This window comes from Sitophilus oryzae, unplaced genomic scaffold (genome assembly GCF_002938485.1).
Source record: "Sitophilus oryzae breed Bouriz unplaced genomic scaffold, Soryzae_2.0 scaffold_1067_pilon_pilon, whole genome shotgun sequence".
Taxonomy (NCBI): Eukaryota; Metazoa; Arthropoda; class Insecta; order Coleoptera; family Curculionidae; genus Sitophilus; species Sitophilus oryzae.
The window spans coordinates 10,247-31,411 of record NW_022145690.1 but is presented as its reverse complement, the minus strand read 5'-3'; the positions used below and the strand labels follow the sequence as shown (position 1 = coordinate 31,411).

The window sequence follows — 21,165 nt, the reverse complement described above, 5'->3', positions numbered from 1 at the left end:
GTTTAATTAGTGACTCTTGACAGTGATGGTATTTGTGATATATCATCGTCACTTTGAATATTAAGGAAGAGCATAATGCTATCCACATATATTCATGCATGGTACAGACTCGACATCACAGGTCTCCGTCCCTGACAGTTCTGTTTGACGATTCATTTGACACATTTGAATTTGATTTGAAATTTGTGGATTGTCAGTCTTAGTGGAAAGCTTATTTTATGTTATTTATTATTTATTCTACTACTGATAGTTGTATAAAGGTAGTAAATCTAGATGGAAATTGTGGCAGAACTTAAATTAACAGTGACATCATCGCGATTCATCAGTGACTCTAAAATAGGCTAGTTGTAGTAGCGTGCGGTAGATCTCGGGCAAAAATCCAGTGAAATAATGGAACAACTTTTCAAGTAAAGACGATAGATATACATATGTGTGTAAACTGATCATTTATGAAATTCACTTAAATTAACTAAATTATATATTTTTTCTTGCATTTTAGCTTTTATTTATTACTTGTCTAAGATTAGATGTCAAAGAATTTAGATACGAAAATTTGACTTACCAAGTGTGTGGTACAAAAAAAAAATAAAAAAAAAGTTTATTAAATAATGGTTTATAACTTATCTATTTTTTATTAGAATTTTTTTTTTTTTTTTTTTTTTATTTTTTGTCAATTAAATATTTATTCACAACGTAAAAATAAACAATAAATTATTGAGTCTACACCACTACATCATAGTTTTACATTTTTTTTCATTTTTATTTAAATGGTAGTATACCAGGGTAGTTATTTAAGTTTATTATATTTGAGTTCATCGCGTACTCTAAGATTTTTGATATGCTCCTTAGTCTTCTTATTCAAAGAAAGCAGATAAAATAGCCAATAGTCCTGAAAAAATACAAACACAAAAAAAAAAACATTAAATGTATTATTTTTTTTATTTTAAAAGTTTTTACCTTAATTCAAAAGTCTGTATGCCACTGAAGTAGACCCGCTTTGCAAAAGTTTTTTTCATTCTATAAAAAAAAAAAAAAAAAAAAAAAAAAATAAAAACAGTAAAATTAAAATATATTAAAAAGGTTTCATTTGGCCCACAGTATGCCAACTTTGGACATCCGACTTTAGACGTACTTATGTCAACTTGGACATTGGGCATCCGAAAAAGTGCCACTTCGTACAAATATTTTTGCTTAATAATTTTTGTAACTAATTGATGTTGATATAACAAATTACAATATTTACAACACCCTGGCAAATGAGCATTTTTTATTTTATATTTTCAAGAAATTTCAAGATTTTCTTTTGACTTTCGCCAAGAAATCTTGACTGAGGAATTTCTTTGTTCTAGCTTTCTGAAAACCAAAATCATTTCTTGTCCTGAAATCAAGACAAGATTGTTAGTTATTAAGAAATGAAGGGTCGTCATTTTCTTGACAGCCGATACGGTATTTCTGACATACGAGGCATGCTTTTTAAGTAAGTGCCGTTTTGCGATTCCGCCACCGCAGCGCTACGGTCGGAGTTCCGCGCATGCGCGCTAGTTACCCACATCTCTTGTCTATGCACAGACGCCAGTACAATCTGATTCTTCATTGTATACGTTGTTTATTGAGTGTTTGAGATGCCTCCGACAATCGTGAGCCCCGCCAATTGTGAAGTACGGGCTGACATACGATTTCTTAGTGCTAAAGGCGAAAAACCGATCGATATTCATCGTGAGATCTGTGAAGTTTACTGACAAAACATTATGAGTGATGGAATGGTAAGGAAATGGGCGAGAGCATGGCATAAATACAAGATGAAGAATTTGAGGTGTCCTTTCAGTGCTGAATGAAGATTTGGTGCAGAAAGTGAACGAAAAGCTGAAAGAAAGCAGACGCTTTACAATTTCAACATTGTGCGACTACTTTCCTCAATATTCTCGTAGTGTTTTGTATCGCATTGTGACTGAGAACTTGAATTACCGGAAATAGTGTTCACGTTGGGTTCCAAAAATGTTGACGGATTTGTACAAAACCCAACGTTTAGCCGGTGCATAGACTTCCCTTGAGCAGTACCACAATGAAGGTGAAGATTTTTTAGAATAGCCAAACATAGGCTACCAGAATCGAAACAACAGTCCATGGAATGGCGACATTCATCATCACCAAAAACAGTGAAGTTTAAGCAAACAATTTCTGCCCTGAAATCATGTGCACCGTTTTTTGGGACAGAAAAGGAGAATTGCTAGTGGAGTTTCTGCCTCATAATGAGACAATCAATGCAGCATCTTATTGTGAGACATTGAACAATCTGCGCCATGCAATCCAAAACAAAAGACATGGCAAGTTGAGTAAGGGTATTGTTTGCTGCATGACAATGCCCGTCCACATGTATACTGACCAAAGATCTCACTCAAATTTTTAAATGGAAACTCTAGATCATCCTCCATACAGCCCTGATCTGGCGTTATTCATGCACTTGAAGAAACACCTTGGCGGTCAGCGTCTTCAAGATGATAACGAAGTCAAAACACTTGTGATAGGTTAATCAGAATAAAGGCAGAACTAGAGAGGTGGTATTATGCTTGAAAACCAGCATGTTATGACAGGCCTCAATATTCATGGTAAGTAGATTATGTTATAGCCTTTATGTAAAATAAATTATTATTTTTTTTTTTTTTTTTTTTTTTTTTTTTTTTTTTTTTTTTTTATTTAATTCTTATATTAGTCTTTTTTAATTATTTTATTTTCATTCAGATTATGAAGTTTCCTGGAATACAGTTCGGACCACCCTGTATTATAAAAATTCTTCGTATACTGCTCGGTCAGGATGTATATATTCTGATGGTATAAGAAGTGAGAATGCACCTAAGTTTATAAAAAAACTCATTCCGCTAGTACCTAGTATTACATAAATGAATCAAAATGGAAAATTAATTATTTAATTCCTTAGTTATTCATATTTACTGGGAGACCCACGACTTACGACGATACCTTTATTAGTACCACTCATTTATGTGAATACAAAAGTAATAACAGGCGACCTGTAACCAGCCGAAATTCCATTTTGTGTGAGATTTTATTTTAATATTGATTAAATAATACTTACATTCGGAATGGCAATGGTAGCTTATTTAACACTGAACAAAATAAAATTGTAGATAAGCTAAGGCAAGATTCGTTATTGTTGTTCTAGATTCTAGATCATAGCTTTTTAAAAGGAAATAATGTTTATATAACTTTATAAAGATAATAAATTTATAGATAATATACAGGGGCTTGTCCGAACTGTATTCCGGAAACTTTAGCAGCATATTTGTAGGTTATCTGGAAACAGCATGCGACCAAAGTTACTCAGGTATGAATGTATAGATTCACCAAATATTTGGTTTGGTATATATTATGAAGATAACTGGCGGTACTATTTTACTAGTGCCGAGGTTTGGTTGCCATTAACAAACATTGTTTTGTTCAGGACGAGCCTTTTTTGACAATATCAAATAAAAGAGGTCGGTCATCATATGTCCGTGGTCATTGCGTCAAACTTCCGCCTGATGATACCCAAGTAGTATTTTCACGACTTGCGATCAAATATTGCTTACTAAACACAACGTTGATTAGTTACAAAAATAGTTAGCTCCCTACCTTGGGTATTAAAATACATTTAAAAAAAATGTTTTTTATATCGTTGCCGACGTTGGATTGGTACTACAGCAAAGCAGAGCCGCGACGAATGCCAGCCTGTACCTCTTTTCGCTTAAGATTTTTATATAAATACAACGTTGACATCATAGCTGCTCAGGACCCATTCCAACGTTGTGTCGTTCAGCCTTACTAATTAACGTTGCTTAGATTTCATTAAACAGATCGCCGGCAGTAATCAGAACCATACCTTAGCTCCAATTACTTCATTGCCTGTTCAGTCAAACAGCTCAGTGCCGTTTTTATGTTTAATTAAATGTATCATAAGAAAGGCAATAAAACCGGGCCTCTAAATATGGTCGACATAGGTCGAGCTTATCCACTGTTTGACAGGCGGCACGCGATCGCGTCTGCGACCAGCAGCGCCTGGCTTCGTGCTGGCAGCCGAACTGCTCTTTACAGTCTGCATGCACGTTCCTGAGTCTTCAAAACAGTGAAAGTCATGCCAGCGTCACACGTTTCGTCATTGTGCCGAGATTCCTCGCTTTTTCATTACTTAAATTATGTGGAAACAATTTTTGATCGCAGAATTTTTATGTTTACTAAAATTAAAGAAATTTTTAAAATCCTTTTTTTTTTAATTATTAATTAATACCGGAATAGGATCTCGAAGAAAATAAATCGGTTTGAAGTTGTTTATGTTTAATCTTTTTGTCTTGGCAGCCATTACTATGACTAAATATTCTCCACATTTCTGGGCCATATTTCTTTGTTTGTTGTTATTCGATTACCCTAACTAAATCATAAAATAATATTTTGGCTAGTACTATCCAATTTAGGATAAAATTCGATTTAGACGCCATATTAGTTTGTATTTCTGTGATTTTAAATAACGTTAAGCCTGTGCTAAATAGCTTTGCCGGCCCAACGTCAGCGACCTGTACGTCTTCAAATTAGTGTAGACTAGGTTGGTACGAGGTTGTGTTTGTTGTGCTGACGTTGGGTCGCGTGACGCCGTTAACCTCCGACGTTCAGTCGCTGCTTGCACCAGAAGCGGGGTCACGATACAGCGGGACGTAAAAGTGGATAAAAAATCCGCGAAAGAAAGCATTTCGTGATATTTTTAGTTTGGCGATATGTCGCCTGTGGGCATTTCGTACAGAATGAAAGATTAAAATGGCAGCTTTCATGTTACATTCTTCTTTCTCAGCAGCAGAGTGTTGATGACGTCCGCATGGCTACGTGTGTCATTAGTGCTTGTTGGCGGTCACGGGGACAATTGCCGAATTCGAACAGTTATTCATTGTTGTGTAGACATACCTACGTTGACGAATATATAAAATATAAGATAGCAATAACTGACTTACATTTGACGAAAGTTGCACAGTTTCACAACATAGCTTAACTTACACCGATAAGAGTTGATTTGTTCTTCTTGATAGACTTGGTGTTGGGAATAGATCGTCACGCAGCCGCTTCATTGTTACGCGACGAACGGTTTGTTTGAATCATCAGCAGCATATTGTTTTTCGCAACCATGTTGTTGACCGAGTCGACAAATTGAAAATCAGAAATTTGAATTAGTTAAAATATTTCTTTTTGCGGACAATGTTTCAGCATTGACCATCACCAGCGCAATGTCAAGGCTGTACTCTTCGTCTTTATGAATTTTAATACTTATACCTGTCAATCGCTTGAGCAGGGCTGACGAAAATTGTCGTGCCAGGTTAGCCGTTTACTGAGCCATAAGAGTTGATAAACGCATTGGCGTTATTCTGCACGAAATGCGATCTGCTTTACACGAATCATGTCGCCGTCATTGTTTATTTGTTTGTCTCATTATTTTCTTTTTACTTATAAACAAATGAAGATTGTGTTGCATACAAGAAACTTTATTTGTTATAATTTATCAGTTCAGATCGAACGGAAACGACGTTATACGTCCACGATGGCCACAGCTCACAGCACAGCTTTTGCTTTAATGTCATTGTCAGCTATCACGATTTGCAATAAAACTTACCTAAGATACCATCATTTTGAAAACGGACGCTTTGGGCTGGTCTTTTTTTTCGGCGGTTTAGGATTTTGAAAGATTTTACTCTTGGAAAGATTCTGACTTCGAGTGCGCAGGCCTCTTTCTGTTTGCAGCCAGCCCAGCAATTCAGCAGGCAGCAGCAGATCAGTGCATAATTTGTCGCGACCTGTGTTTTGATTTACAATCTGCTCTATTTCCTTTTTCTATGGTATGTTTAAAATAAATTCTAGGTATTTGTCATTAAAGCCAGTGACATAAAATGGAGAATGTGGCTGGTCTATTTTATTTCATTTAATTATTATCGAATTAGATATCGATAATAATTAAGTCGAATTAAGAAATAGATAGCCACATTTCTCCATTTTATGTCACACTGGCTGTGGTAAATTACTAAATTTGACATTTAGGCTATACCATAGAAAAAGGAAATAAATTTAGATTGGAATGGAATGCCCGTCAAAATTTTGGGTCGCGACCGTTGTACGCGATCTGGCGCTGCTATAGCGGTTGCTAAGAACAACCGCAAACAAAAAACAGAAAGAATTTTCACCTGTCCATATCTCTTGTCAAAGTCAGAATCTTCAAAAATTATAAAATCTTTCAAAATCTAAACCGCTCTCATGGAAAAAATTCCGAAAATTGTTTAAAGCGTCCGTTTTCAAAGTAATTATTGGTATCTTGTGAGTTTAATTTAAGTTTTATTTACTTAAATCGGTGATAATTGTGAAAAAGTGGTATTAAAAACTTAAAAAGCTGTGCTGTGAACTGTGAAAAACCATCGTGGATCGTGGTATAACGTCGATTTCCAATGTTTCATAGGTATTTCATACTTGTCATTATATAAAATAAAGTTTCTTGTATGCAACACAATGTATTTTATTTATAAAATTAAAAGAAAATAATAATAAATTTGAATAAACAATATTTGGCGACATAATTCCGGAAAAAGCCGAACTTTTCTAAAGCTTTGGGTCGCGACCGTTGCAAGAATAGCGCCAAATAGCGTTTACACTATCCTTATGGGCACTTTCCAATCTAAACTTGGCTATACAAGTTTTTTTGACAGACGGTTTTTTTCGTCCAATTTTTTTCTCAAAAACGGTTAATGTTAGGTATAGAGTGTTAATATTAAAATTCATAAAATTTTACAGGGAATTTAAGTATGTAATAAACAATGGGGATACCCATTTAAAATAATTGATAATGGTCAATACTGAAACATTGTCCACCACATTCAAAGAAATATTTTAACTAATTCAAAATTTCTGATTTTCAGACTTTGTCGACTCAGTCCAACAACATGGGCTACTGGTTGCAGAAAACGATATCAGTACTGCTGGCCATGGGTTCCAGCAAACCGTTCGTCAGCGTAACGGCCGATGAACTGGTATTCGGATACGATGACAGTCTGGTGTCTCTAGCCCACAAATTCTATCCAAAAAGGAAGAAACCATCCAATAAGATGGGTCTTCTTATCAGTGTAAGTTAATTTCCCTATAAACTATATATTTATTGAAAACTGATGGGTTTTGTTTTCATTACATGCAAACTTTAAATCAAATGGTAAGTCAGTTATTTATATCTTATATATTTATATATATTCATCCAGCAGTAGGTATGTCTACTGCTGTGCGAGCCCCTCAAATAGTGCTGTTCGGATTCGGCAATTAACTCTATGTCCCGTGTACTTGTAAACACTAATGACACACATCAATACATGCGAGACGTCGCCAACACTCTGTATAAGGTACTGAAAGAAGAATAAAGCATAACATAGAAAGCTACCGATTTTATTAATCTTTTTTCATTCTGTACGAATACTTACAGACATTTTATATCATAAACTAAAAATATCACAGAGTAAAACTTCTTTCATAGTTTTTATCCACTTTACATTGGTATTCTACGTATTGTATCATTATTTGATCCCACTTCTGAAGTTACCCAAGCAGCATTTGGACGTCGGGACAACGTTGTGTCACGCGACCAAACGTCGGAGCGCAACGTCGGCACAACCTCGTACCAACCCTAGTCTGCACTAGTTTGGAGAATAATTTTTGGGTCGAAACGACGTTGGATACCGACGTTGGCTAGAAGCCTAATTTAGTACAAACTGCACGTTGTTTAAAATCCTAATTCACAGAAATACAAAACTAATATGGCGTCTAAGTCGCGTTTTATATTAAATTGGGATAATTATAGTAAAAATATTATTTTTACGATTTAGTTAGAGACATATGTCAGATGGCAGTGAAGGAAAACAAAAGAAAAGTATTTAAGTGTGGAGGATGTTTGAAGATCATAATTAGTGAAACGCTTTAACCGACTCTGTAACTCGATACCCAAGGCAAAAAAGTTAAACGCCAACAACTTTATTGATAAATGTATTGTTTCTACTTTGAAAAATACTAATGGGCCTTAAAATTAAAGAAGTTTTAAAAATTTTCTTGAATTTTTTTTTAGTAAAATGAAAATAATTTATTCGCAGTCGAAAAAATTGTTTCCGCGTGTTTTTTAGGGTCAAATATTTCAAGTTAATGGATTCAAAAAGCAGGAATTGCTATTTTAGGAACGAAATATTTTCTTATTTAACAACATGGCGGTTTTCACTTTGTTGTTTTGGAGATTAAGATGGAGTAGTTCGAGTAGTCGCATACTGGACTAATAAAGTCGCAGTTCGGCCTTAACAGGTAGTATACTAGTCGCAAGATTGCCTAATTTAGTCATCCTAGAATCTAGCTTGTGCCGCCCTCTATAATCTAAATAAACGAGGGAGTGGATAAACTATCGGTAATATATGTCGATATATATTTAAATTTAGTTTTTTATGTACCTTTCTTATGTCCCATTTTAATTAAGTTTTTTTTATAAAAACAAAAACAGCACTGAACTGTCTGACTGAACAGAACAATGAAGTGAAAATTTAAGATTTAAGGTTATGGTTCAATACAGTTGCATAAAGGTAGTGACTCGACGTCCTACCAACGTAAGAATAAGGAAATCTAAACAACGTTGGAATTAGTAAAACAGACGACGTTTGCATAACGTTGGAATAGGTCCTGAAACTGACGTCGGAAAACTTTATATTGTCCAACGTTGTAACTACGTTGTCCGAATCACCTAAAGATCACTTAAGCAAAAAGGTTACAAGGCAACGTTTATTCGACGTCGCAGAAACTTCTACTTTGCTGTAGTACTAGTCCAACGTCGGCACAACGTTATAAAAACGTTTAAATTTATTTTAATACCCAAGGTAGGGAGCTAACTATTTTTTGTAACTAATCCAACGTTGTGTTTAGTAAACATGTGGTCGCAAGTCGTGAAAATGCTACTTGGGTATCATCAGGTAGACATCAGTTTGACATAATATTTTTGGATATGATTGTTATTTTCTTTTATTTGATGTGTGTCTAGTATTTTCTAACGAAAGGCTCGTTACTATATTCTGGACAAAACAAATGTTTTTGTTAATAATAAATTAATAAACCTCTAAAACTAGTAAATAATTCTGCCAGTTATCTTCATAATATACCAAACCAAATGTTGCAATTAGATATATATACATTTCATACCTAATTAACTTTTAGTCACGTAATTAAGCTTGACCGGTACAACGTTGTCCACTTTTATATATTTTCTTTTAATCAAAATTATTGTAGAAAACAAAAATTAATTAATTATTACAGTATCACAACGCTATTTATTTAAACCAAAATCTCGTAATACAAAACTAGAATTCACCATTGTAAAGTCTAGACTTGAGCAAGTATACTGGAACGTGTGAAACAGGCTTTAAGTGTTTTGTAAGTGCTACGATGTTTTTAATGTCGGTGATTAAATTGCTACATATATTTAACTTAGTTTTATCTATTGTATATTAAAAAATATCAGTTATACCTACTATTACAAACCATTATTCATATACAGCGAAACGGTACACTGGCAGAAGTACACAATATGTATACCGGGGAAACAGGAATGCAGGAATTCGGACTCCTGGCAAATCTCAACGGAAAGGAAACGTTGCCGTACTGGGATGAGGCCCCTTGTAACGATTTGACAGCTAGCGAAGGATCTTTCTTTCCACCCCGGTATTTCACGAAGAGGGATGTGGTTTACTTGTACGACAAAGACTTGTGTCGGACGTTTCCGTTTCAGTACAGAGAATCAGGCGAGAAGCATGGTAAGTTTAAGTTTAGATGTTTGATTGTTCTTTATATTTTATATATACAGGGTGTCCCACTTAAGATGGATACAAGCCAATATCTTGATTGTTTGTTGAGCGATCTTTTTCATTTTTGGCAACATTTTTGGCAGGCGGCTGTATGGCTATAAGACGTACATTTTAATGAGGTTTGATATTTTTCGAGTCAAGAGTAAACTACTTTTAGGACAGTATTTATTTCAAATGTGATAAATTATATTGAGTCCTCCTTACCTAAGATACTTAAGTTCTAATTTTGATAAATATTGATACAGGGTGTGTCATTAAAATGAACATTTTATTTTTATTATTATTTTAAGTACCCGACGCCACTCTCAGAATAGTTTACACATAATAAGGTAAGATACGATACAAAGAAAACTAAATATTTTTCAATTTATTTTGTTTACTTTCAAAATTTTTTTTTTTTTTTTTTTTTTATTTTTATAGTTTTAGAGTTACAAAATGTTAAAACCCCAGTTTCCAATGGAATCCCTGAAATATGATTTTTATTCGTTTTTATTGAGGGAATATTTAAAAAAATCAAATAGTTAGATATTTAAAACCTTTGAATAAAGAAGACTAAGGAAGGACATATCAAAAATCTTAGGAATTTTTACCATGATGGGTCTCAAATGTAAACCGACTTAAATTCCGGTTTTATCAGTGTCGTTCTAATTTTATTTAAAATGTAAAATATGATGTAGGGTGAACGTGCAGAGATTAGACTCAATAATTTGTTGTTTTATTTTACGTTGTGAATAAATGTTGGTAGTTATTAAAATTGTTATAAAATATATAATTCTAATAAAATAGATGAAGTTATAATAAATTATTTATTAGCATACATCGATACGCTACTGGAAACGAATAAGGGTCAAATTAACGTATCAATTCTTTGACATCTAATCTTAGACCATTAATAAATAAAAGCTAAAATGCAAGAAAATATATAAATTAGTTAATTTAAGTGAATTTCATAAATGATCGGTTTTACTACGTATGTATATTATATAGTCACTTACTAGCGAAAAGTTGTTCCATTATTTCCTTCAATTTTTTTTTTTTTTATTAGTTATTATAATAACTATTTTAGAGTCTTTTTCAATAAATCGCGATAGCGTCACTGTTAATTTAAGTTCTGCCACAATTTCCATCTAGACTTACTACCTTTATACAACTATCGAAGTGATTAGAGATAAATAATAAATAACATAAAATAAGCTCCGTAGAGACTGACAAATCCACAAAATTTCAAATCAAATTTAAATGTGTCAAATGAATCGTCAAACAGAACTGTCAGGATCCCCACCCTAGAGCTTTTTCCGCCCACCATGCATATGTATTCATTATGGATAGCATTATGCTCTCCTTCCTTAGTCTTCTTATTCAAAGTTTAAACAATCACTATTAACTTTGAAAATATGCTCTAAATAAAGATTTATAAAACCAAACCAAATAACCATCCTTTTTGGAAACGTTCGAGAACGGATAACTTTCGTCGATTTTGGTTCATCTCGGAACAAAAACAGCTTCGATTAGCGTTTATTTTTGGGTTTTCTAAGAGTAGAATTCAGGTTCATTACCACTGATACTGTATATCGTCCTTTATGACCCAGAAAAGACTTTGCTTTCTGTTCTTCCCTCAACAGATGCGGTATGCAGCGAGAAAATATTTTTTACAGATAATTCTTCATATATTCTTTTTTAATTGAGGGTTTTGAAATACCCAATGATGCTTCAATTTCACAATATGTGATAATACCGATCTTCTTGGATCGGCTTACGTACAGCATCGACGTTTTCCTGGGTGACTGCCGTTGTTGGTGGACCTGTTTGTTCTTGAATCCTGTTGTTCTAAGACTAATCCGTCGATATTTAAATTCTCCTTACCAGCGAGAAATTGTCGACTGATGTTGTGCTTCATTGCCGAAAACAGAAACCAACTCGGCAAGGCATTCTTTGTTGAGACAAATATTTTCAAAATAAAAAAAAAAAAAAAAAAAAAATTAATCAAATCTAAACTCTTCTTTTTCTTTAGGTTTCTCTTAGCAGCATTAGGCTCGTTTTTCTCTATATCAACACTACATAATATATGTTAAAAATGTTTATATTTTACAGAATTCCAGCTGATTTTACTCCTCCCGAGATGTTTTGAGACGTTGGGTAAAGTCCGGAAATAAATGTTTTTGTCCCGGAAATGAATATTGTCCTCCAAAAGGATTGCAAAACATCAGTCCTTGCCAATATGGTAATAATTTAAATATGTTTTAATATTGTTTTTGTTAAAGTGTTTTTCAATATCTCTTAAATTGTTTTTATTAACTTTGAGGATTTTGTAATTTTAGCTATTATATTTTTCTTCGTCATTTTATATTTACAACTATAACTCTTCTTTTTCAGATGCTCCTGTATACCTGTCTTTTCCTCATTTTTTGGATGCCGACCCTTCACTTATAAACGAAGTGGAAGGCTTGAACCCAGTAAGGCAGAAGCATCAATCGTATTTCAGAATACAACCAGTAAGTTAATGATCTCAGTTAAAGAGATAGTTAATTTGTCATAAAAATCTATTTGTACCAGTGGCGCATCTAGAAGTTAGAGGTTCTGGGAGGGCAACAATATTTAAATAAAAATTACAAAATTAAATTAAATTTTCTCTGAAATGTACCTATTTTAGCTGTGGTAAAATCCAGCCTCCTTAAATACCTTTCTTAAAAAACATAATTACTAAAAACAATATTTTTTTAACAAAATTTTTGTTTTTATACGACTTTATCACTTAAAATTTCCTCCCTGGGAGGTAATTACCTCCATTACCCTCTCCCATTATATACCCTTACAATTTGTACAGAGCTTAATAAAACATCAGAAATTATAGATCATACCCAACTTTGAATAAGAGACTGAGGAAGGAGCATATCAAAATCTTAGGTACACCACGATGGGCCTCAAATATGGCCGACTTAAATTCCGGTTTACCAGTGTCGTTCTAATTTTATTTGAAATGTAAAACTATGATGTAGGGTAGACGTGGGGTAGCCTCAATAATTTGTTGTTTTATTTTACGTTGTGAATAAATGTTGGTAGTTATTAAAATTGTTATAAAAATATAATTCTAATAAAAATAGATAAAGTTTTTTTTTTTTTTTTTTTTTTTGTAATTTAGAACTCATTAATAACTTGAAGGAATCAAATTAACATTATCTAAGTTCTTTGATATCTAATCTTTGACAAGTAATGAATAAAAGCTAAAATACAAAGAAAATATATAATTTAGTTAATTTAAGTGCATTTCATAAATGATCGGTTTTACTACACGTATGTATATTATATAGTCACTTACTAGCGAAAAGTTGTTCCATTATTTCCTCGATTTTGTCGAGAGATCTACCGCTACCAGCTATTTTAGAGTCTTTTCGATAAATTGCAATAGTACCTGTCACTGTTTGTTAATTTAAGTTCTGCACAATTTCCATCTAGATTTACTGCCTTTATACAACTATCAGTGGTAGAATAAATAATAAATAACATAAAATAAGCTCCGTAGAGACTGACAAATCCACGAATTTCAAATCAAATTCAAATGTGTCAAAATGAATCGTCAAACCTGGAACTATCCAAGGATCCCACCCTAGAGTGCTTTTATGGTGCTTTTTCCGTCCACCATGCATGATAACATTATGCTCCTTCCTTAGTCTTCTTATTCCAAAGATCATACCAAATAAAGGTTTTGGTCACGTGATTAAGCTTGACCAGCACAGCGTTGCCCGCTTTTACATATTTTCTTTTTTAATCCAAAAAAAAAATATTTTAGGAAACAAGAATTAATTAATTATAAATATATAAACAGTTATTATTTACATCAACAAGCCTCCCCTTTAAGAACGTTACAGGACATAAAGGGTCATTTACTATATACCGCTGTCCCGTTTAAAATATTCTAATAAGAATTACGTTGAGTTTTTTGCAACGGCTATCTTGTACACTTGGTACTAAAAGAGGTTCAAAAAGAACAATGTTCGACTTTAAAGGTTTACTAGTAAAAATGTTTAAGCTTAAAATATCACAGCACAATTCATTTGAATAAAAACAATATTACAACACTAAAATGTCAAAACGATTCAAAATGTCCCGGAAATAAATAAATAAATATGGCAACTTGACATTTTTACAGCAAGAGCTACCACCTGAATCCTAGCGGAAATTTAAATTCCAGTTATATATTATATATATTATTATATTATTATATTTAAACTTTTTCCAGAAACTTGGTGTTCCTGTTGAAGGGAAAGTTCGCGTTCAGCTGAACTTGCGGATTCAACAAGCCCCCAATATCAACCCGGTCAAGGATTTTAAAACGATGGTGTTTCCTGTTATGTGGCTAGAAGAGGTAGGTTCGAATCCCATATTTCTTTCACAAAATTTAACAGAGTTTAAGATAACAAATTATTAACTGGGAAAAGGCGATTTTAGGAAATTTTCGTACCTTAGAAAGGCAATATGGAGGCTGAAAGTTTATGGTGTGAAAATTCTTTACTACTTTATACTTGTCTAGAAGTATGAATTTCTGTATCAAAAATCCTTATTAAGTGACCTTATTAGAAATCCTTAATTTAAATTAAAAAAAAAAAAAAAAAAAAAAAAAAAAAAAAATTTTTTGTAAAAATATCTATACCTATGTGGCAGTTCGTCTCTCCAAAAAGTCCCTATGGATATATTATATATTTTCACATCTAATCACAGTATAAAGTGTAAAAAAAGGTGTTATAAAAAGATTATATGATACGGCAAAAATATGTGTTCAGACGACATTTCACTAAACGACTATAAACCATTAAATACGTTAATAAAAACTATCAACCATATTTTATTGACAAAACATTAAACAGAAATACAAAACCCTAAATCATAGACACAATGACAACAATACACAATATATACAACTTGCAATTCCATACATACTAGGCGTTTCGGAAAAAATAAGGAGGATAAGAAAACAATATAACTTGTACAGAACATCTTTCAAAAACAAAATACGTTTTTAAAAAAATATATTTGCCGCTTTTATACAGAAAGTTTGGGGCGTTTTGGTTTTACTTTATTAAGTAATTGTTATCAGGTAGTAATTGTTAATTTTGAGTTTAACTTGGATATAATGTCATTTTAACAGAACGTCAACGATTTTGTAGACGTATCTGTTTTAAAAAACTAAAGTGTTCTCGAATAGTTGGATTTAAAATATTTTTAAATGGTTTTCTTTGTTCTTTATGTTTTTTTTAAAAGAGATACGTCTTCAAGAAACCGTTGACGTTAATTTGTATAACTGTAAAGTTAACTTCTGACAAGTGGTTTCCGTTTGGGATTAACGCAGAAGTGTTTACAAATAAAATATTTAGACCTTGTATAATGACAAATATGTCATTATACAAAGCGCTTTGTTGATCAAACTTTATATGATAGGATGTTGTTTCATGTCTCAATGATTATTTTCTAAATATATATTACAACTGATGACATTTTTCAGGGAATCGATGAACTAACACCACCGATCCGAAGATGGTTGTACGTGGCCACTACGTTTGCCGATGTAGCCTGTCCACTAATGACCTACGGCTTTATCATTTTCGGCAGTTGTCTGATCATAGCTGTCTTTGTTAACGCCTACAAGTCGATCATGTTCACGAAGAAAACCATTCAAATTGGTATGAAAAACTTAAGAAGGGGCAGTCTACTGATCAGTTCTAACAGGTAAGTAACTTACTTGATTGTAAAGTAAATGGGTACTCCGAATCAGACTTCTACCCCAGCATCTTACGTATAACTTATCTTGGAGAAAAACTATCGAAAACGAAATAATAATCTTATCGATGGTCAAACGGTTTAAAGGCAGCCGTCTCTGCAAACCAAACTAAACTAAGCCAAGAATGTAGAAAGAAACGGTAACTAAACGAAAATAGGTTTCATCGGCCACTGGGAACGATTTTTGCTTAGTAGTCAGCTAAGTTAGCTACGTTTTCGTATTGTATCTCTGCTATCATAGAATTAATGGCTGCGAAAAATTCGCTGGAACCTGTTACGAACTAAAACGAGCGAAACTAAGCTACAATTTGGATCTTCGTTTATATATTTTCGTTTTAGTTTCGGCTCAGTGGCCATGACGCATTTTAAAAGTATGGGAGCTGATTTTTACATATCTTATCTTCGCTTGGCTTGAGTTTAGTTTCGCTCGAAGTGGCCGCCCGCCAAGAGGCAATGAATGGGTGTATGCTATGGGGTTGGTACTATGATTAAGTCGCAAAAAATCACCGTCGGAATTTTCCACGATCTTCAAAATATGTAAAAACATAACACAAAAAGAATTAAAATATAGATTTGTAAATAGCATGACTAAAAATGGAAACAACGACGTTTTATTGGTTAATTTCCTATAAACTATAAATAAAAAACACTAAACTATCAAAGAAACTATAAAACTATAAACTATAAATAAAACACAAAAGTAAAATCGAGTTTTCTAGTACGCTGTTTGGAAAACCTATCAATAGCAACATCAACTTATTTTATTTCAATATCTTTATGGATATTGATTAGAGTTAACCACTAATCTGTCCTGGCCAATAAGAACTCTTTGTGTGCTTTTAATTGGTCGAACATATTATAAAGATAAGTAAACATAATTAAAAGCATACAAAGTGTTCTTATATATCGGATATTAATTTAAAAGATACTTTCATAGTCAATGACTATTTCAATTCTCGTATCTCGTCAGGCGTCAGGGGGGGTACTGTCACCCAGTACCCCATATCACATACTTATACCATAAAAGCGATCAACTCAGCTATACTCTGTTTTTTCTCAGGTAAGATTTCGACAGCCGATGACAGAAGAAAAGCAGATGACGTCTATACCAATCTCTTTATTTTACTAAAAAAAAAAGTTTCTAATAATTTTAAGAGTTATCTATGGATGGATTTAAATATAAATCCGTCATGCGATGATGTTGTTTTTTAACCAGTTTATTGGTTTTATTTCAAAATGACAGATCATTATTTCAATTTTATTGGTTTGATGGAACGACGAACGACAAACGGACGCCGATGCGTATGAACTCGCCTTTAGATTTTGTCATTTTTGACGCTTGTCAAAGTCTTGCCAAATTATAGGGTTATAATTTTGTGTCAGCTTTTGTTAAATACCCTGCGTTTTGGAAGATGATACATTTTGATTCAGTATTATTACGTGTGTTTGTGTCTTTTGAAGTCAAATTGGAGAAAAATCGAGTGAAAGAGTACCTGTAGACCAGAGCACAGTTTATGGTTAATACTCGCTGCCCAGGCAGAAAGTCTATACACCAATGAAGTTGCCATCATTAAAGTTTGTATACCATTTCGTCGTAGATAATTGCATCTCGTATATGGTAGAGGGATCAAACTAAACACATACTACAAACTGGAGTAGCTGTAAAATATCGACATCACACGATAGGTAAATAATGGATTTTTAGTACTGCAGAAAATAATGTCAAAAGGTACTGGTTTAAAATTAAAGATTAAGGTTAATTAATCAACCTTTAAGTTATAAAATTTGGTAGGTGTTATTAATAATAAAATAGTTGTTTTATTTACCTATGTTGTTTTATTTATTCCTGTGGAGATATTACAATTTGTATTTGTACATAAGTTATATTGATAAATGTAATCCTCATAAATGCGAGTAGTTTCATAAAGCTTGAAAGTAAAAAATAGTTCTTTTTATATTTTTGGTATGTAGTGTCTTGTTCTTGTTTTGTATTAACACATACCGGTTTTATTAAAATAAAATAATAATTACATTTTTTCAGTTTTATACAGTTTTTCACAATATTTACTACGGTAATCCCTTGTCATCTTGTCAATCAAATTTTAAATATTTCCCGCTATACGTTCAGTTGTACCAACTTATTTCTTTTTTTAAATTTTAAGTCTTAAGTTATTTCTGAAATTAAAATGACAGACATCTATCACTGTCAGGATCTTCTCGTTGGACAGACTATAGTGAAAATACTTTTAATAGGGTTTGCTGTCTAATCGAATGTTGATGTCTTTATAAGAAATACAGAGTTCGGCAATAGTTCGTCGGGTATTTGTAGAAGAATTTAATTTGTCTTTGTTCGACGACCAGCTGGTCGTAAATAAGCTGTGGTCTTTTTTGAGAGGTGTTTTTAATACGGTGTGTTTTAACGAATTTCAGGACAATATCAGAAGAGACTTACATTTCTAAATTTCAGATGTTGTATGACGGTGAAATTATAGAATAACAAGTCCTTATAGATCGTTTAAATTTGAGGGAGTAGACTAATAAAATGCATCTAGCGCAAAGAGTTCGGATCGTCTCAGCTATTGCAGATTCTTGCCGACAATGTATTTTTTTTTCTTTATATGTATTCAATCGATGGGATTTACCATTGTTTTATCCGCGCGACAAAACTTTATTTGGACGCTTGTGTAAATATTTAGTCGTCTAAACAAGGCGCGTTTTCAAGTCAGCTGATCAAGTCTGTTGAATTTATTTCGCATGATCGTTGAATAAAAAGGGCCAAAGAAGGAGCATACCAAAAAACTTTAGAATCTAAATTCTACCAATAAAATTAATATCCGTATCAACGAATCGTCGGACAACGGATGCAAATCAAGCTTAACGGATGCATGAAAATCAAGCTTAAACACCGATTATTTTTTCAAGTTAGTTGAATTCCTGTGACTTGATCAGTTTACTTGACTCCTGGAAACGCACCTTAAGTCATACTTGGCATGTACAAGTCGAGGATTTTTCTTATACAGAATTTAGATATTTTAAGTTTTGTTAAAAAGTTCTTTTAATTAAAAAAAAACTTTCTTTCTTTGGAACGAGAGAATGATAAAATATTCTAGAATATTTAAGTTTGTATTTATATAATTTTAAATATAGTTAGGTAGAACTTACTCGAATTGGTAATTACTTCAAAAATGTCTTATTGTATGAGTATGAAATTATGTACCAGGGGTGGGCCAAGAGGTGGACACTTTTAAGAGAGAAATTCTTTTCTATATATTATAGATGAAAACTAATATCGTTGTCTGGGGCTCAATTTTATCAAAAACCATGATGGGAAAATCCGTACATCGAAATCTATTAACGTTTGTTCAGGTTACAGGGTGTTGTTGATTCAAAATGTGCGTTTTTTAATAAATCGCTGTGACTTTTTGATATGGAAATGTAGAATTTTATGAAAAGATTCCAAAGCAGCTTCTTAAGTACCTAGAATTCAAAAATTTAAGTATATTATTTTTAAAATTGAGAATTTAAAGAGTTATCAACAGGAGAATTGATTTTTTATTTGGGACACACTGTTTTATTTTCAATTTTAAAAAAAAAAAAAAAAATTGTTTTATCATCATGTTTTTGATAAAAATTGAGCTTCAGACACCGATATTGGATTTTTTGATATCTCCTGTAGAAAGGGCGTTTTCTTTAAAAGTGTCCAAATTTTTTTTTTTTTTTTTTTATATTTTTACTATATAAAAAAAATAAACTGTATTACTTTAGGTTATATTTTAGATAATTCCAATTTTTGGATGCAGTTTTACAAGTTAAAAAAAAATAACATGCTTTTTATTAAAATATTTTTTATTAAGAGAAAATACATACATATAAACTTTAGTCATTGTGAAGAAAAGTATTTTGTATTCTTGTAATGTTTCTTATACTTCTATAATTTTTATTCTTAAATCTGTTTTTCTAAACAAAAGACAATTATCTGATTAGCCAAGTGTATTTTTGTGCAAAGTAGACTTTTCTGTATATTTTATATTTAAGTACCTAATGTTTATGGTTCAACCTGTATTTATATATAGTATGATTTGTTTTTAGGGTTTCAAAAAAAACAAATAAATATTTTTTTTATATTTAATTAAAATTCCGCCATTAAAAGGCTCACCCCTGTAACTTTTAATTTTTCAGATAAAAAAACGAGATTTGGTATGTTAGTGTATGACGTGAGTGAGGATTGAGTGACGTATTCAATTAGTTTTGTTCACTTCTTGTTTCGTCGGAAATGACAACAACTTTTGATTTTAAATTGGACCTTCGGTATTTTTTTACTTTATTTGATGGAACATCATATTCTGAATAGAATAACATATCATATATTATGCCAAATTTTGACGTTTTTCCAAAGTACCAAATTTTTTCAAATAGTTTAAAAAAAAAAAATTTGAAAAAAATTGAGTTACGATTAAAAAATACGATTTGGGCATCTTTTTAACCGATCTGGACAAGACACTAAAAACATTAGACGTCAAATCTATTTTTCCAAGGATCATGACTAAAAATTAGTGTTTTTTAACACAGCCATGGCACTCTGGATTGAAATTTAAAAACGATTTTATTTTAAGCGAAAATGTCAAGTTGACATATACGTTGATATGTCATTCAGAGTAACATTTTCTGTCGAATAAAGTAAAATATCCCGAAGGTGCTATTTAAAAAAAGATTTAAAAAAAAAAAAAAAAAAAAAAAAAAAACAACTAAATACGTCAATCAATTCCCTGTTATCATATAATCAATCAATCAATCAATAATTTATTTATTTCCATAAAACAATATACAATTGTATAGGAATCTACATATATAAAATGCTAATGTTTATCTGTGTCGTCTCTACTGAGTAACGACTTGCTCTAGAAAGCTAATTGGCTCTTCTAAAACTGTCGCCGCCAGTTTTTTATTTTTCATTTAATTAAAAAAAGAAATAAAGTATTGTTTTTCTGATGTCGTGACGGATGCGCCAGGCTTCAACTAGTAGTCAATAAATTCATAAAGCTAACGCAAATATATAATACAAAATATACAAAAACAAACACAACAGATCATAATAAAATTATTATGTACTCGTTGGTGTCATATTACAATTTGCAGGTATTCCTCCACACTATAGAAGTTCATTCCCAACAAATATTTTTTTTAAATTTAACTTAAATTTATTTAGTGTATTACAGGATTTAATTTTAATAGGAAGATTATTAAACATATAAGGTCCTATATTGTGTGGCGATCGATAAGCCACGTACCTTAGATTTACAAATGCTTATATGCTTCTAGTACTAAAACTATGTACATTACAATTTCTTTTAAATTTATCATAGTTGAGAAAAACGAATAGACACACTTCGGTTATAATACTAAATTTGTTAATATAGTCTCTACAACTCTGTGAGGGCGCTATAATACCTGCCAGAGACCGTATTCTACCTTATCTTCTCTCTGCACTCTCTCTCTCTCT

General features: G+C 32.2%; 1 protein-coding gene across 1 annotated transcript in view; it reads left to right on the top strand.

The window, feature by feature from the left end:
• The window catches only part of LOC115880029 (lysosome membrane protein 2-like), a 167,190-nt gene extending 151,572 nt beyond the window's left edge, over positions 1 to 15,618 (top strand). The window contains exons 6-11 of the mRNA XM_030897144.1: positions 6,936 to 7,139; positions 9,587 to 9,842; positions 12,013 to 12,114; positions 12,267 to 12,385; positions 14,131 to 14,256; positions 15,391 to 15,618. Coding sequence (XP_030753004.1) covers positions 6,936 to 7,139; positions 9,587 to 9,842; positions 12,013 to 12,114; positions 12,267 to 12,385; positions 14,131 to 14,256; positions 15,391 to 15,618 — 1,035 coding nt within the window. The remainder of the gene's footprint in view (positions 1 to 6,935; positions 7,140 to 9,586; positions 9,843 to 12,012; positions 12,115 to 12,266; positions 12,386 to 14,130; positions 14,257 to 15,390) is intronic.
• Positions 15,619 to 21,165: the final 5,547 nt, after the last annotated feature.